This window comes from Dama dama, chromosome 22 (assembly GCF_033118175.1).
Source record: "Dama dama isolate Ldn47 chromosome 22, ASM3311817v1, whole genome shotgun sequence".
In the NCBI taxonomy this organism is placed as follows: Eukaryota; Metazoa; Chordata; class Mammalia; order Artiodactyla; family Cervidae; genus Dama; species Dama dama.
The window spans coordinates 7,679,469-7,697,074 of record NC_083702.1 but is presented as its reverse complement, the minus strand read 5'-3'; the positions used below and the strand labels follow the sequence as shown (position 1 = coordinate 7,697,074).

The window sequence follows — 17,606 nt, the reverse complement described above, 5'->3', positions numbered from 1 at the left end:
GTCTCCTCTCCCCATCACGACTCCGCATTGTAGTTAATTTTTTTTCTTCGTGCCCCCCGCCCCTCGCCAAACCACTCAAATCGTGCTTATCATGTAAAGGTGTTTCCCTAGGTTAGACAGCAAGTTCGGGAGGGCAGCGGGGTGGTTGGGGGGGGGGGGGGGGTTGTGTGTGGTGGGTTTGGCCTGGGACTGTCCGTGTGCTCACTTGAAGGTGTGTTGGCTGAATGGGTGTGTCGCGGGAAAACGGAGAGTTTTCCTCGCTGTGTCTTTTGGCCCTGCACCTGCACGGTTCGGTTTTGCTCGCGGCCACCTCAGCGAGTCCTTCCGGCTGAGCCTCTTTGACTGACCTTCCCCGCGGCGCTCGCACCGCCCCAGTTACGGGTTTCTTCGCGGGTAGGGGAGCTGAGGGGACGACTCGAGCTCTGGAAAGGTTTCGGACCTTTTAAATCAAACTCGGCTTGGCCCGAGTCTTCCGAACTTGTGCCTCGTCAGGGGGACCCGTAACGTCGAGGGGAAAACCTGGGCTCAGGCAGCGCGAGTGTAAGAAAGGGATGATCAGACGCCGGCCAGACGGCCAAGAAAAGGAGCCGAGCGCCACATGAACCTGCCCCCTTGCCGCCTCTGGCGCCCGTTAACCTCGGGTCTGGGGCAGCGCCAGCCCCAGCCCCGCGCAGGCGCGTCCCCTGCCCGCTCCGGGCGGGGCTCGGCCTCTCTGTGGACGCCCCCATAAGGTTATCCACAGTCGGGGACACCCCCCCCCCCCCGCACCCCGAGCCACATTTCTTCTAGTAACAGCCCCCGCCGGCGGGGGTGGCGCCTACTAAGGCCAGAGGCACTGGGCTCGCGCACCCGACAGTCAGTCCCTCGGGCGGCGGACCCAGGTTCGCCAAACCCGGGGACCCTCACACCCCAGACCCGCGCGCTCGGCGCTATTGGCCACTCGGTTACTTTGTGACTGTGCGAGACTCCGAGTCGGTGGGCACAGTGTGTGTGTGTAGGGAGGCCTGAGCCTCCAGGGAGGTCACAGGCGGACGGGACTGCCCTGGATGAAGCCCGGAACCGCTGGGAGCTTGTACGAGAAGTCTTCCTATCCCTTCTTTAATCGCCCATTCCCCAACTCCCTCCCTACCCCCGACCTTAATTCTCATTCCAGACGGTTCCAGCCCGTTCCAGCCCAACAGGAGCCGCCAAACCCACGTGGGGTGGCGAGATCCGAAAGTTTCCAGCTACGAATGGTTTACAGTTTTTCCTTGATCACTATTTTTGGCAAGGGCAGAGAGCAACGGTAACCTGCGGCTTTAACGCTGTAGAGAAACGCTGGACTGGAGGGCAGACTCCAAGGGGACCGAAAGCAGGAGGGAGCCTGAGCCCGAGATCCCACCCCCTCCCCACCCCCACACTCAGCGCTTCAGCCCCTGGGGCACCTCCAGGGACTACTTGCTTGTGCGTCAGCGAGTGCCAGAGCGTCACATACACGCCCCCACCGCCTAGCCTACTCCACCCCTCCCCTTCTTATTCCTCCTCCACCTCCTTCCCCTCCCTTTCCCTCCCCTGCACCCCCGCCCCCGTCCGCCCCGCCTCCCTCTCTTACTCCCCTCCCCTCGCGAGTTCCAACCGGGCAGCGAGACTTGGCCGACTCGGGGTTCCGGAGCCCTGGAGAGCTAAAAATATACCCGGTACGTTAGCAACAGCCTTTCCATTGGTGGGGAACAGGGAGCGGCAGCCCCTGATTGGGTGTTCGATCCAACCTCTTGAACGGGGGAAGAGGGGGCGAAGAGCCTGGGAGCCCAGCCCTTGGGGTGGGGGCGGAGAGTGCTGTTGCTTATTGGGGCATTGCAAGGGATGCTGGTATTTGTAGTCATTTATTGGAGGCCGCTGTGGAAATCAGTGGGTTTGAATCCCAGTTCTGCCAGCAACCGTTTTATCTTGATTTAATGGCAGTAAATCTCTTTACATCATCAAAACGTTTTCTCATCCTTAAAATGGAGATCGTGTGGGGATTAAATCTGATACTGTATGTAAAGTGAAAGAAAGTGAAGTCGCTCAGTCGTGTCCGACTCTTTGCAACCCCATGGACTGTAGCCTACCAGGCTCCTCCGTCCATGGGATTTTTAAAGCAAGAATAACGGAGTGGGTTGCCATTTCCTTCTCCAGGAGATCTTCCCCACCCAGAGATTGAACCTGGGTCTTCCTCACTGTAGGCAGACACTTTACCGTCTGAGCCACCGTCTCAAATAGTTGCTGTTCTTAAAGGTCACAGTCCTGGTCAAATTGCATCCTACATGTGCTGTGCTCAGTTCGGTGTGTATTCCGCAACAGGAAACCATACAAGACAGAAAGAGAAAGGGGCGAGTGAGCTGAAACGAATTCTCCTAGGGTATCACAAGAAGGAGGGGTGGAGTCCATGTAAGCAGATAAAGGGTACACATTTCCTACCATTCAGTGCAGGCTGAAGGAGGAGTGAATCCCTGGAAAGAAGGTGTTGAATTTCTGCGCGTTCCAGCATTTATTCCAATCTCTCCTTCAATGCTGAAAACATACCAGTCTGGACCAATATCGCTGAAACAAAACTGAGAAACTCAGCCTCCCTGGCAAGTGGGAGCGCTGGGTAAAGGGTTAGCATATAAATAGGAAAAAAAAAAAAAAAAAATAGGAAAAAAGGTAATCACCATTCTTAACTGCTGAAGTCTCCATTTATCATGTGGTAAGGTGGACGTTTTTTGCTCTCCTCAACGTGTGATTTCCTCTTGTCAGGGCTTAACTGTGAGCTGAGTTCCTACTCAAGCATTCCAGAGTCTCCTCCTGTGTTGAATAATCACAGGTTGAAAGACATACACTTTGTTTTCAAGATGGTGAGCTTCAGGAGTAAGCATGTGCTCAGAGGGTGGAGGCAGCTCCTCTGTCTGAGAGTAAGCAAGTTATGCCAGATGTTTTGTAGTGACAAGTCAGGCTGGTCATGATTAGCCCCAATTAACTCTGAGGGGTGAGTCACTCTCACACACACACATGTCCGGGTGAGAAATTTTGTATTTTCTTTTAAGTTATCCAAGAAAATAGAAAATTTGATTCTTCAGATTCACTGCTCCGACTGGGCAGGAACAAAGACAGCCACAACAGAAATTAACTTTGGAGAAGAGTGATTGGATGGATGCTGAGGGCAAATGATAGGCTGTTTATTGACCTCATTTACCTCAAGGAGGTAAGTGAACAAACCTGTCTTTGGCTGAGACACTAAAACACTCTAGTGTCCAAAGAAAGTATCACTTCAGCCTTGGTGATGGCAGGCAGGCCATTTGGGGATATAGTTGATAAGGAACTAAATAACTGGCAAAAGATGGAAACTGGAACCCTTTTTTTTTTTTTTTTAAGGCAGGAAAATTCCAAGGCAAAGAATCTTTCACCTTTATGTCCTTGGTTCAAACTCTAAAGAACTATAGGTCAAAATGTAGTGACATACAATCTCTTTGAGATTTAGTTGAGTTTCATTCCCTGGGAAGTTAGTTTTCTTAATTTAGAAGCTGCTAATTGCAGGCCAAGGTCAACATCTGGTGGATCTATTGCCTTGGCATATACTGACACATTAAAAAAATTTTTTTTTTTAATTGGCTGCGCTGGGTCTTTGTGGCCTTGCTCTGGCTTTCTCAATTTGTGGTGAGTCGGGGCACTCCTACTTCTCACTGCAGTGGCTTCTCATGTTGCAGGACATGGGCTCTAAGGTGCTTAGGCTTCAGTAGTTGTGGCTCCCTGGCTCTAGAGCTCAGGCTTAGTGGTTGTGGCACACGGGCTTAGATGTTCCATGGCATGTGGGATCTTCCCAGACCAGGGATCGAACCGGTTTCCCATGCATTGCAAGGTGGATTCATAATCACTGGACCACCGGGGAAGCCCCTACAATTTTTGAAATGAGTTGACAACACTTAAAAGTTGAGAGGTTATACAAAAATGTCTTGTCACTTGTTCTAAATTCAAAAGATATGGTAACACTGGGCATTCAAGCTGGCGATTGTTTCAGTTGAATAGCGACTGTTCCCTGTAGACAGGGCCTGTGCTCTCTGGTTCCAAGGTTCCTAGATTCCCCATTGTCCCCCAGACACTGAGGCCCAGTGCCACATACCAGTAACCATCATGTTTGGGCTGCTCTTCTTACATCCCTCCCATGTTTTTTTTCTCCCCTGTACCATGAGGTATGCAGCATGATCCCTGACTGGGGATTGAACTGTGCCCCCTGCAATGGAAGGGTGGAGTCTTAACCATTGGACCACCAGGGAAGTCCCATCTCTCCCCTTAAAAATTTTTTTATTTGGCTGTGTTGGTTCTTAGTTGGAGCACACAGGATCTTCCGTTGAGGCACACAGGCTCTCTAAGTGAGGGCTCAGTCCTTGTGGTGCGAGGCATTTGGGCTCTTAGTTCTCTGACCAGGGATCAAACCTGTGTCCCCTGAACTGGAAGCTGGATTAACCATTGGACCACCAAGAAAGTCTCCTATCCCTCCCTTTTAATCACTTATATTACTCACCCAGACTCCTGTATTTGTGAGTACTTTTTCTAGGTGTTTTTTTTTTTTTTTAAAGAACAGAATAAATTGAAAAATACTGGAAAATCCTGTATACATGGTAAATATTTCATGAAATTTTGGTTTCTATTATACATATGTACCAGGCGTGAAAGTAGTCCAAGTGAGAGATTGTTGTAGGGTATGGTGCATCTGGCAGCATTCATATGTTAGGAGCTTAGAAAGAAAAGGCACAGAGTTGGCTGGATAATGTGACAGTGGAATGGTATTTCAAACAAAGGAAATAGGGAGCCAAAAAGATGGGGTATGTGTGAGGAATTCCCTTCATGAATAGAGGAAAACCTGAGGGGTAGGGAAGAGGGGGAACTATATGGAAGACCTTCAATGCTAGGACTTAAATGTTTATCTATGAAGTAGAGACCCTTTGTAAGAATTACCACTGAAAAAAGTAAAGTCTTCCCAGTAAGGGTCAGGCATTTACCAGGTCAAATTTAATCCTCACAAACCAAAGTGGGAGGCATTAATGTCCTTATTTAATAGATAAGAAAAAAATGCCCCCAGAGCCTCACTAAAGATCAGTAGCAGATCAGAATTCAAATACAGGACTGATAATAAAGACAACGCATTTCTCATTACACTGTTTTTTTTTGTTTTTGAGCAAGAGCAATGTAATAAGTGTGATGTTTAAAGGAGATTAAATTACCGTATGTGTACAAAGCATATTTGAGAAGCTAGAAGCAAGACACTCACCCTTTTTAGATCCTAGAAATGAATGTATTAAACACTGAATACTTAACAGTAATCATATACCTGGGGAATGAAATGGCTTTCTTAGACTGACTATAATAAATTTAGTTATTTCAACTAGACTTGTGTAAGTAGTGGTTACTTCAACAAATGAGAAAAACAGTAATTTTTAAAAGACCATTCTGATTTTTTGTGGCAATACAGTTGTCTGAGATTATTATTCTAATTCTTTGCAAAGAACTATATACAATTAGAGGTTAAAATTCAGTTTGTAAGTAATGTTTTCTCAACAGAGAATTTAATACTGTCATTATTCTGATTTTTAAAACTGAAAAAGACTTACTCTAAGGTCCAAGGTAGACAATAACTAAGGACTTGAACTTGAACACCATTTATATAAGATGGTCTTTTTTTAAAAAATATTTTTTTGGCTGCTCCAGCACTTAGTTGCAGTAGAAAGGACTTTTAACTTTCATGGGCATTTGGTCCCTAGTTTCCTGACCAGGGATTGAACCCAGGCCCTTTGCACTGGAAGCACAGTGTCTTAAGCCACCAGAGGTTCTTAACTTGTATCCTTTGGCCTCAGACAGCAAGCAAATGGAGAATGGGATTGTGAAATTAGGTGACAGAGGAACAGCATTCAGCATAATTCACTGGGCTGAGATTGAACTCGCCTATCACTGATCAGTATGGAAATCTCACTGGGCATTAAAATTTAAGCTCCCTTGCAAGACCTTTTAGAGGTATACACCCTGAAGCTCACAGAACACAGTAAGGTGGTGTTTTGCTAAAACTAAGCAGTAGCTTTTTCAAACACTTGTAGATGCAAGATGTTACATGGACCAAGGTGGTTAATAAATTTTTTTTTTTTGGGGGGGGGGCGCATACCTCAAGGCATGTGGGATCTTCATTCCCTGACCAGGGATCAAACCAGAGTCCCCTGCATTGGAAGCATGGAGTTTTAACCGCTGGATTGCCAGGGAAGTCCCAATGAACAAACTTCAGAAATTGTTTAGTAAAACAAACATGACTTAATATTACACTTTAAAACTAAAGTTAGTTACTAACTAAAGTTAGTTAGAATCAGTGACAGATTCTAGTTATAATCTGAAGAGTATCCTGGTCTCTACAACTTTTGATATACCATAACCCTCACCTGATGTTTTAAAACTGCTCAGAGCTCCCCGAACACATCACCCTGCCCAAACTGTTTCCCCCACAAAAATGTCCATTATCAGCAGACCCCATCCCCTCTGCTGAGAGACTCCAATATGGCCTTGAAAGCCCAGTTTACTACCTGGTTTCTATGACTTCAATTATTCATTCAACACTGAGGACCTGCTACATGCTGGGCACACAGACTTGTTTCCTGCCATCATGGAACACTGCCTTATAGATGACAGTCAATATTACCAAATGCTAGAGACAAAATGCTCATTGGGATATGTGCGGGTATGACAGAGGGACTGACCGGTGGCTGAACGAGACATCTTTAAGGAAACACTTAGCTAAGGTCTGAAGGACGAGGAGCAGTTGGCTGAGCAGAAGCAGAACAGAGCTTTACAGGTAAAGAGCACAGAGGCAGGAGGGAAAGCAGGTTTGAGGAACTGAAAGGAGCCCTCATGGCAGTCCTAGGGCTATGATCTTCCTCTAGCCTTCCTGAGGTGCCTCTCGCTAGGCCCTTGCTTTGTGCAGCCCCTGAGTTGCACTGAGCTGTTTCTGTTAAGCTCAATCACTAAATTCTTTGAAGGCAGAAATTATCTAAATTCTGTTTTGGACATTCAATACATCATAAATAAGCAAGTATCAATTCAAGACAAAACAGAAGTCATCATCTCTTTGGTTCTGCCACTAAGTTGCAATGGGACCTTGGGCCAGGTCCCTGGATTCTGCAGGACTCACAAGCTCTTTCAAATTCATGCTCTTAAAGGCTTACTTGACTGGAAGTCTCCAATTATGAACACGCCTCCTCCGGATAACTTGCTTATTGCCTCTAGCAGACAAAAAGTACAGATGGTTGAGTTAGAGTAGGATACATCTAGTTGATTTTACTTAAATCACACATCCCTTCACATCCTATTTTTTTTTGGTCGCACCTCATGGCATGTGCGGAGAAGGCAATGGCAACCCCCTCCAGTACTCTTGCCTGGAAAATCCCATGGATGGAGGAGCCTGGTAGGCTGCAGTCCATGGGGTCGCGAAGTCGGACACGACTGAGCGACTTCGCTTCTTTTCACCTTCCTGCATTGGAGAAGGAAATGGCAACCCACTCCAGTGTTCTTGCCTGGAGAATCCCAGGGATGGGGTCGCACAGAGTCGGACACGACTGAAGCGACTTAGCAGCAGCAGCAGCATGGCATGTGGAATCTTACTTCCCTGACCAGGAACTGAACCCACACCCGCTGCACTTCCCTGCAGAGAAATAAACACTGGACCACCAGGGAGGTCCCTCCCTTATATCCTTAATGTGAGTATATATGTGCACTTTATGAAAAAAAGTCAGCCAAGTTCAGTTCTTCTAACTCATTGATTTGAGTAAATTTTGTCTCACTCCCTTCACCATTATTGGAAGCAACCTCTTCAGTTCAAAATTCAAGTTGGGCAGGAAGGAAAAAAGTGATGTTTCTAAAAATAACTGGTTTACTTATCATAAAAGGCATGAGTGGTTTTGAATTGCAGTAGTAATAAGAGAACAAGGTGCTTAAGTTAATCCCAATACCTCTATTTTGAATCACAAATTTCTGGGTGACTAAAATCCCTAGAGTTAAAATTAAATTGGGAAGGGGTTGACTACCAGAAAATAAACACCTACTTTATTAATATAACAGCAAGAGAAAGGGTTTCCAATTTTTAGAAGAAAAATAACATGAACCAGCACCACCTGGTAAAGGTTACAAGATGAAATGCCCGCAATTATTGTTCTGCTGGCCACCCCCCGACACTGCAGATATTTCATCAAGGACAACTGCCATCAGAGATTCTGCAAGAACACGCTTTTCACTGCAGGTAGCTTCACAGTCGACTCCTCAAATAGAAGATGGAAATGACATATTATTTCTGTTTTAGAAGGTTTTGGTGTACAGAAATTCTTGATGTGGATAACACATCCTTGCCTCTTGAATTTAAGGAATACCATGAACTCATCTATCAATTTTTCTGATAGTCTGCCAGAGTGCTCTGAGAAGAATCTTTCTTCCATTCCTACCAGGTCCAGGTGAGAGGAAACAGTGGGAAGGTGCCCTGTACTAATAGGCAATTCAGGTGATGCTCTGTGCTCCGCTTCCTTTCTGCTGGCAGTAGTAGGCATTTTTTTTGGCAGCTGCAGCAGTTTGATGGGGGGAAGAAGAGGCAGCCCACCAATCACCTCTTCTTGAAGCCATATTTTTTGCGTTCATAGAAGAGATCTGTCTTAGAGCTTCCCAAATTGACAATCTTTGGGCAACCATCTCTCTGGAAAACAGAAAAGTTGTTAAAAGTCTCTGAGCTTGAATTGAAAGGAATCTAAGATAAAAATTTGGGTTTCCCTTGTGGCTCAGCTGGTAAAGAATCTGCCCGCAATGCGGGAGGCCTGGGTTTGATCCCTGGGTTGGGAAGATCCTCTGGAGAAGGGCGAGGCTCCCACTCCAATATTCTGGCCTGGAGAATTCCATAGACTGTATAGTCCATGGGGCCGCAGAGTCAGATGTGACTGAGTGACTTTCACACTAAGATAAAAATAACTTTTGGATTAATGGTTTAGCCATTCATCTTATCAGTTCAGTTATCCTATTTGATCAATCAAGTATTTATTAAGCACCTAGAATTTGCCATCTATCCAGCGGTCTGCACTTAGAATGCTGGATTCTTAACCCACTTCTGTTGCTAATATGATACAGTGGAGGCAAAATCTAAAACTTTTTAAGGTGAACTTCCCTGATGGTCCCATAGTTAAGACTCTGTGTGTCCAATGAATCGAGCATGGGTTTGATCCCTGGTTGGGGAACTAAGATCCCACATGATGTGTGACCCAAAAAATAAATAAAACTCTTTAAGGTGTTCAAAGGATTTTCTCCAAATGAGAGGTAGGAAATGGTAATAATTATAGATCAAGCTCTTTAGCTTTCTTTCACTATCCCAAGAAAGGAGAGAATACCAAGGGGACAAAACTTAAGACTTTAGGAAATAGTACCTTATATTTTAAGTATCATAAGAGACTACTGAGTTTGATGTGTCCTTATTAATTCACTTAATTTGACACATGGTCTTGGGAGAAGAGTGCTCCTGTGCTAGAGATCGCTGTTGACAGTCCACACTCTGATTTGTAATGTCAGGCTTCCCTGGCCATTTTGTGAGCTTGAGTGGTTTCAGTGAAGCCCCTGGGAAACTGTGTTTTGCAGGGATGATGGCTCCATCAGTTAATTTGGGATGATGAGAGGAAAACTGGGGGAATTGCTACTGGAAGAAGCCTTCCTAGATCTGATGATTTTATGAAACATTCATGTCAAAGGTAGTTGCTTGACGTTGGGCTATGGAATGAATGAATGAATGAATGAGTCCAGTCCTCAGATATCTTATTTCTAATTCAGCTGATTTCTCTTTTGGGGGACTAATACCAACACTGTAAAAAAAATTTCTGAAAAGACACAAAGCCAACACTAACATTTCATTATTTTCTAGAAAACATGTATAGGTTGGCCAAAAAGTTCCTTCAGGTTTTTCTGCAAAGATGTTACTGCGGGGCTTCCCTGGTGGGGAAGTGCCCACCTTGTGGTTCAAAGCCACATGGTTAAGTGCCTCTTCCAGCGGTTAAGAGCCCACCTTGCAATGCAGTGGACACCGGTTTGATCCCTGATCTGGGAAGAACCCACATGCTGGGTGGGAACTAATCCCCTGTACCACAAGTACTGATCCCCTGCACCTAGAGCCTGTGCTCTGCAACAAGAGAAGCCACTGCAATGAAAAGCCCATGCACCACAACAAAAAGCAAGCCCCACTTGCTGCAACGAGAGAAAGCCTGTGCACAGCAGTGAAGATCCAGCACAGCCAAAAATAAACTAAAAAAAAAAAAAAAAAGTAATGGAAAAACCCAAAGAACTTTTTGATCAATCCAGTACCATGTATTACATTGAGAACTACCGTCTGTGGAGCTCAGTATGCTGAGGGAGCCAGGCTGTGGGGAGCCCAGCCCCACCAATGCTAGGTGCTAGGTGCACTCAAGTAAGCCACGTAATCTGTACTGGGAATCTTGGTACAAATGTCAGAAGAACTGCCTCTCCTGACCAAAGATAGTCTGCTATTAGACACGACAGTGCTCTAAGCCCTTTAGGGATGCTATGAAATTTTGTGGTATGATGACAGCCTGTTCAGGTTTACTATGCCTCACTGACTTGCATGACTGGGCAAACCACTTCTGTCTGGATTCATATCCAACTATAAAACAAGATGACTGGATGAGGTCAATGTTTACAAACTGTTATTTATAGAGCCCTAGAGTCCTGAGAGGTGCCAGGTGACTGCAGGACTCTTCCCCCAATCTATGCAGCTCTCTTCTCATTCATATTAAGACTACAGGCTCTGGAGACAGGCCACCTGAATTCTGAGAAGTTACTACCCTTTCTGTCTCTTTTTAGTCATATTAAATTACTATAATGGTAGAACCTACCTTACAGAGTTAAGAATCAATAAATGTACTTAGAATAATACCTGGCATATAGCCAGCCTTTAATAAATTATAAGAAATTGCCAAAACAAATAGCAGCCAATTTCATAATGGTCCAACCTAACACACCCACACACATGGCTTCTGAATAAGATACTTTTTGAAGATAAGACTCCACATATTAAAAAGCCGAAAAAAACATCGGAAAACCAATGTTTTAGATTATTAGCTCTTTGGCTTTTATGGCATTCTGACTTATATAAATTTCCTATTTTCTTGCCTAAACTCCCATTTTTATTTTGTACATATCCTGTGGGTCCAGTGGTTGTTCCCAAATTCTAACAATACTGTGAGAAGTGAGGATGTGTGCACTGGCTGGCTTTTGTGAATGTGGCTGTGAACGGAGACCATGAAAATAAAAATGTTTAAGAAAACCTCGAAGGACAGTACAGAGTACTTGTGAGCTAAGCTGGGGAGTATATTAAAAACAACCTGCAGGGACTTCCCTGCTGGCCCAGTGGTTAAGACTCTGAGCTCCCAATGCAGGGGGCCCAGGTTCGATCCCTCGTCAGGGAACTAGATCCCACATGCTGCCACTAAGACCTGGTGCAGCCAAATAAATGAATAAATATTTTTAAAAAAAATAAAAAATAAAAAAAAAATAAAAACAACCTGCAAATGTCTGCCTGGTGCCAGGAGCTCCTTTAGCAACTGTGTGCCTGAGGACAAATTTCAGTCTTTCTCAGTCCTCCCAAAGGGTAACAGAGTTCCCCATTCTGAGCACAGCGAGCTTTTATTTTAGGCAGCTACAGCTTGAATGCACATGTTGCATGGCCACTTAATTTATAAAATTTCACGCACAAAAAAGTAGACACTAGACTGCCAAGTGCTTCTTTCCATTACACTAAATATGTCCATTAAAACATTCCCCTGGAAAAAAAAAAAACATCCCCCTGTGTGCATGCTAGGTTAGTTCAGTTGTCTCCAACTCTATGTGACCCCATGGACTGTAGCCTGCCAGGCTCCTCTCTCCATGAGATTCTCCAGGCAAGAATGCTGGAGTGGGTTGCTAGGCCCTCCTCCAGGGGATCTTTCTGACACATGGATGAACTGAGTCTCTTATGTCTCCTGCATAGGCAGGCAGGTTCTTTACCATTAGTGCCACCTGGGAAGCCCCTAAAACATCCCCAGGAGAAGCCTAAGGTGGGCTCCATTACCAACCATCAAAGAGAACTCGATGCCTATGGATTTCCTTCCTGAGGAGGGATGAACATCAAGTCCATTTCCATGGCACAAAAGTAAGCTACAAAAATTACCCTGGACCTGGACCTGATGAAAATCCAGGACTTTAAAGTAATACTTAAAAAACCAACACTGATCATGTACCAAAATATAACATACCGTGGGGAAATGTGTACAGAACCAAAACGCAGGAAAAAGCAATTTACAAATTTTGAGATCAGAAAAACAGGATTACAGCAAATGGGTCCACATGTCCATTTCTTATAATCTGTAGCAAAGAATTACCAACAGCAGGCAAGACCTGCTTGATTAACAGAAACTAGAAGACGAAACACTGATTCTTCCAGCAACTGTTTAATGAAGGTACAAGGTAAAAACCAGACTGTACACTGGTTTGAGACCTTAACAAGGGCGTCACATTTTCTATTTGAAACTTTAAGCTCTCAGTAAATGTATCCAGGAGGTAAAAGGGATTACTACTACCCTTTGTGGGCTGGGGGTCAGGGTGAGATTTCCTCAAAGCCACACACAGTATCTTAGTAACAAAGCCAAGACCTGAACTTGGGCTTTCTACCTCCTACTCTTGGTGTTTTTTGTAACAGAGCTTCCTGGAGGCAAACCCCAAAACTTTCACAAGGTTTAGGAAGTTGCAGAGAAGGGTTAACTTGTGAATTACCTTTGAAAAATATCAAGTATCTTTTCTATATGTATAACTGCTCTGCTGTTTACTTAAATGGGGATAAGAGAATGGTAGACGTAGCATGAGACAGAGAGGCACATCCTTAACCACCTTGAGAAGAGAAATACAATGAGTGTTTAGGGTAAGTGCTTTGAGTTAGATGTTGCGTCTTCAATAAGGATGAAAACATCTTTGACATTACAGTGGTTTGTGATCTGAAGCTCCCCCTTACCCAACAAAATCTTATCCAACTTTAATTCCTCTTGTTGTAGAGAAAATGTAAATAAAGTTTTTCAGCATTCGAGATCTTAGTTCCTCAACCAGGGATCAAATCTGTGTCCCCTACAGTGGAAGCACAAAGTCCTAACCACTGGACCACCAAGTGGTCCAAGAAAATTTAATTGGGATTTTAACCCTTCTCCTATAGTGGAGGGGCGATAATGAAAAACAACCACCAAAAAAAAAAGGCTGAGAAAGAGTTACAGAGACCTGGGTTCTAATCCCGTATCTGCCATTTATTCATCATGTGACCTTGGGCCAAACCTGCCTTTAAGCCATTCGTTTCCTCATCTGTATCATGCACAACTTTTAGACAAGAATAACCAATACAGTACCCGGAATGCAGCAAGAGCTCCAAAAAAACTAGTTGCTATTTTTCTTGTTATCTGGTTGGGAGAGTTGAGGAAAATGGTTAAGTAAAAGGAGTCAAGGGTGAAGGGAGATCAATAAGATGCCACATTATAAGAAGCTACAAATTGGTCCTTTGGCAGCAGTGCCCACACATGTTGTCCCTGACCCCTGAGTATTCTCGAGGCTTTGAAAAAACTATAGAGACACCTAACTTAGCTTACTGGGCTAATTCCCTTATAAATTATGGAAGTTGCTGGAAGAGAACAATAAGAGGGGTTCCTTTGGCTGTAGGAAGATTTGTGTGTAGGAAAGTCTTGGGCACTTAATCTATATCATGATCTGTAAGGCTGAGAGGCTGGATCATGTCACTGGACTGTTTTGTGTTCCTTGGAAACTATTGCTGAGTAAACGCGAGCTAGATGCCATCTCAAATATCCTCAGAACATTCCTGTATAATGTGAAGTAAGGGAAGTGGTGACATCTAGAATGAGGCACAAGGATCTGGAGAGATCAGGTCACACGTCACATGCAGACGAATCAGACAGCAATTAACCTTTATTAAGCCCTCTCTGGTTGTAAGTGTATCAGATAAGAACTCTAGCTACAGTCATGGAAAAGTTCAAGAAAATGTTGTCCTTAATAGACTCTGGCTAGTTTTAGCTAGTTTAAGACTTGCTTGTACTTTTTTTCACTGATATTGTCTCACCATGGTATAGACTATAATCGCCCAACACCTACTGTGTACCAGACACTTTCTAGGGGGAGCTCCTACAGATGATTTACAGGAGAAGCACAAAGACGTGGACCAGACCTACAATATGTACCGGAACTACACCAAGAGCTGGGGCTTCCCAGGTGGCTCGGGGTAAAAAGAACCGGCCTGTCAAGCAGGAGACCTGGGTTCAATCCCTGGCTCAGGAAGATCCTCTGGAGGAGGAAATGGCAACCACCCCAGTATTCTTGCCTGGAAAATCCTATGGGCAGAGGAGCCTGGTGGTGGGGCTACAGTCTACAGGGTCACAAAGGAGTTACACACAACTTAGCGAACTCAACAGCAATAGCATACCAAAAACTAGGGAAAAAGGGAGACAAATACAAAAACCAAAGTCCTTTCTCTATAGGGAGAATAACCTAGCTGGTGGGTCAGATTGAGCAGGGTATGATTTGACAGTCAAAGATAAATGCAAATCAGAGTTTAAAGTAAGAGAATGTTCAAATCAGGGACTTCCCTGGTGGCCCAGTGTTTAAAAATCTACCTTGCAATGCAGGGGACATGGGTTTGATCCTTGGTCAGGGAACCAAGATCCCACATGCCTTGGAGCAACAAACCCTACACACCACAAGACCCAGAGCAGCCCCCCCCCAAAAGAGAGAGAATGTTCAAATCACCAACTGAAATTATGTTTCTGGTACTTTATCTATGACTGTTTTCATCTCCCTAAATAACAGAAGACTTTAATGATATAAGAAATTGGTTTACCTGCTCTAATATGTCCCACTTATTACAGGTAGACAAAATCTAACTGCAAAGATTCGGAGGTGGCTGAACTGTTTCTCTTCAACACAGGCACATCAGACTTATGAAAGGACACCACGAGGTTTAGTCAGAAAGCTTGGACTTGCCACTTATTAGCTGGGAGAGGGGCTGTAAAATGGGGATAATAATAACCCCTAATTAACAAAGCTATTGAAGAATAAGGGAGATAACATCTATATAAAAGGGGGATCTTCCTGACCCAGGGATTGAACCTGTGATGAACCTGAGTCTCTCATATTGTAGGCAGATTCTTTACCATCTGAGCAACCAGGGAAGCCATGTATATATATGTATATATATATATATAATTATCTACTATTTGTAAAAGGAAATATAAAGAATTATTTATCTTTTGGGAATTTGCTGGCAGTTCAGTGGTTAGGATTCTGCATTTCCGCTACGGGGGGCCTGGGTTCCATCCCTGGCTGGGGAACTAAGACCCCCAAAGCTGCCCAGCATGGCCAAATAATTTTTTATTCTTTTTTGCCTTATGTCTTATCCTAGATTAGGTAACCAGATACCTCATATTAGCTTATTGGTACTGTATCACACTTTGTTTTACTGTCATAAGAAGAATAAAAGGTGATTCATGGGTTGTCCTCCCCTCCTCCAAAAAGCCTGTTTTTGGTACAGATCTAGCTCTCTACTGTATCCTGGAAACTGGCTCAAGGAGTTGAATAACTTGCCATTGCCAGCATACAATGTTAAGGGGCAAAAATGTCACAAGCAGAATCCCAAGCAATTCTGAAAAATCAAAGCAAAAGTATTCTCTAGCTACTCAGAGCTGAAATAAACTTGAATAGTCCCAAATTCAGAAGTCAACACATCCACCCGCACAGTCCTTAATGATAATAAAGAGAATTACTGAATGGCTATTATATACCATGCTAGGACTTAAAAATGCAGAATACTGGGAGTTCCCTGATGGCCTCATGGTTAGGATTCTGGGTTTTCACTGCCGTGGCCAGGGTTCAAGATCCTGTAAGCTATGTGGCACAGTTTAAAAAAAAAAAAAAAAAAAGGATATTGTTTGTGAATAAAAACGAGAGAGACATCAAAGGAATAGAGGACTTTCCAAATTGCCAGTGTTGACCAAAATTTGCTTCTCTTGCACTTTTGTCCTTGATACAAAATAACTGCCTTTGTTGGGCTACACCCAGTTTGGCTCACAGACATTGAAGAAATTATAACCTAGATGACTAAATGAACATACTCATCTAGAGACTATACAGTTTGCTGTGGATGGCAAAGTGTTACTAAACACAAGGTAAGATCAGATGAAAAGCTTCCTATATATACTCACATCTTTCTCCTGGATGGTGCATTCCTTACAATAATAGGCATCTGAAACTCCAGGGCCTCCACAGATCACACAGCGTCCCTGGTAAGAGCCATAGTTACACTCGTCGCATATGCGCACCAGGGTGCAAGGACGCACATAGGAGTCACAGATCACACACTTGCCATCACCTATGAGGAGGAGAGAATGGAGTTACACCCACGTGCAAGTACCTCAAGTCCTTTGTCTTCCTCCTGCTATGGGGACTACACCAGTCTCCTAACAGTGACTTGAGGACCCTCTACTTTGGCATCACAAAACCTGACTTACCTCGCGTCCATCTCAATCTCTACAACAGACAGGAAAAGTTAATCAACTACTGGGTAAAGAGCTTAGAGAAGCACCTGGTAGATACGTCTATATAAATTAATTGGCAGAACACTGTGTATGTCAGGGATGGGGTCATGCTACTTCCAGTCCAAAGCTAAAGATTTTCTCAAAACCTAGTGTCTAAAACGTGCAAGCTGGAGTGAGGGGGGGTGGCCTTTAGTTGCAGCCTCGCATTGTGTTGACATTCTTCGGGTCACGTCTACTCAAAGCCCTCTTAGTGCCACCGCTGAAAATGCCCGTTTGCTTGCTCTACTGAAACTGAGTGGGCCAGGTGGGCTCTTTGGGGAGGCGTGTTCCACTCACACTTTTCACACAGTCTTCCAATGGCTGCAAGATAAAAGATGGTAAAGAGCACAATTAGGATTCAAGTTTTGACGAAGAGGGGACAAACATCCTCGAGCTTGCGGTGGGGACAGGAGCAGGGACTGCAGTGAGCCCTGAGGGGATCTATCCATCTTATCCCCTTAAACTTCAATCCGAACCAAATCCACAGCCTCCTGAAGCCCCTCACAGGTCCTGTGCAAACTGAGAATTTCTCCCAACCCCATTCCGGCAGCCTGACTCCGGCTCCCAGCACGCGAGCCCCCGCCCTCTTTTCATCAGAGACCGCAAACCCGCGCGCTCCTACACTTTCAACCGAGAGGCGGGAAACGTGGCGCCTCCCGGGCAAGACCCTAAGCAAGTGACGAGAACCCTGGACCTCTCGGGTCCTAATACCATTCCCACCCAGACAGCCGGGGGCAGAAGGCTGCCTCACCAACACCAGCCTGCTTGCGGCAAAAGATCAAGTCCGGATGATGTTTAGCCATAGCTCCCTCTCAAGCCACCGGAAACTTAGGGAACTTCCGTCCGACCTTTAACCTCCGTTGCTCCTGCCCCTTGGTCGCGGTGATTGGTTCTCTAGACATCCATCAGCGTTTATACAGCACCAAACCCCGCTGGTTCTCGCGA

General features: G+C 44.8%; 1 protein-coding gene across 1 annotated transcript; it reads right to left on the bottom strand.

Moving 5' to 3' along the window:
• Positions 1–8,046: 8,046 nt before the first annotated feature.
• Positions 8,047–17,553, bottom strand: PHF5A (PHD finger protein 5A). The gene is made up of 4 exons (XM_061124442.1): positions 17,413–17,553; positions 16,959–16,982; positions 16,290–16,456; positions 8,047–8,710 (listed from the first exon to the last, which is right to left on the bottom strand). Exons 1-4 carry the CDS (start codon positions 17,462–17,464, stop codon positions 8,621–8,623), a joined length of 333 nt encoding a protein of 110 aa, XP_060980425.1. The 5' UTR covers positions 17,465–17,553; the 3' UTR covers positions 8,047–8,620.
• Between the last annotated feature and the right edge of the window lie 53 nt (positions 17,554–17,606).

Excerpts from the sequence above, each read along its gene's own strand:
- PHF5A (XM_061124442.1), bottom strand. The coding sequence starts at position 17,464 with ATGGCTAAACATCATCCGGACTTGATCTTTTGCCGCAAGCAGGCTGGT. Across the intron at positions 16,457-16,958 it reads TGGAAGACTGTGTGAAAAGT|GTGATGGCAAGTGTGTGATC; the intron begins GTGAGTGGAACA and ends TCCTCCTCATAG. Across the intron at positions 8,711-16,289 it reads GCACCATCCAGGAGAAAGAT|AGAGATGGTTGCCCAAAGAT; the intron begins GTGAGTATATAT and ends TCTGTTTTCCAG.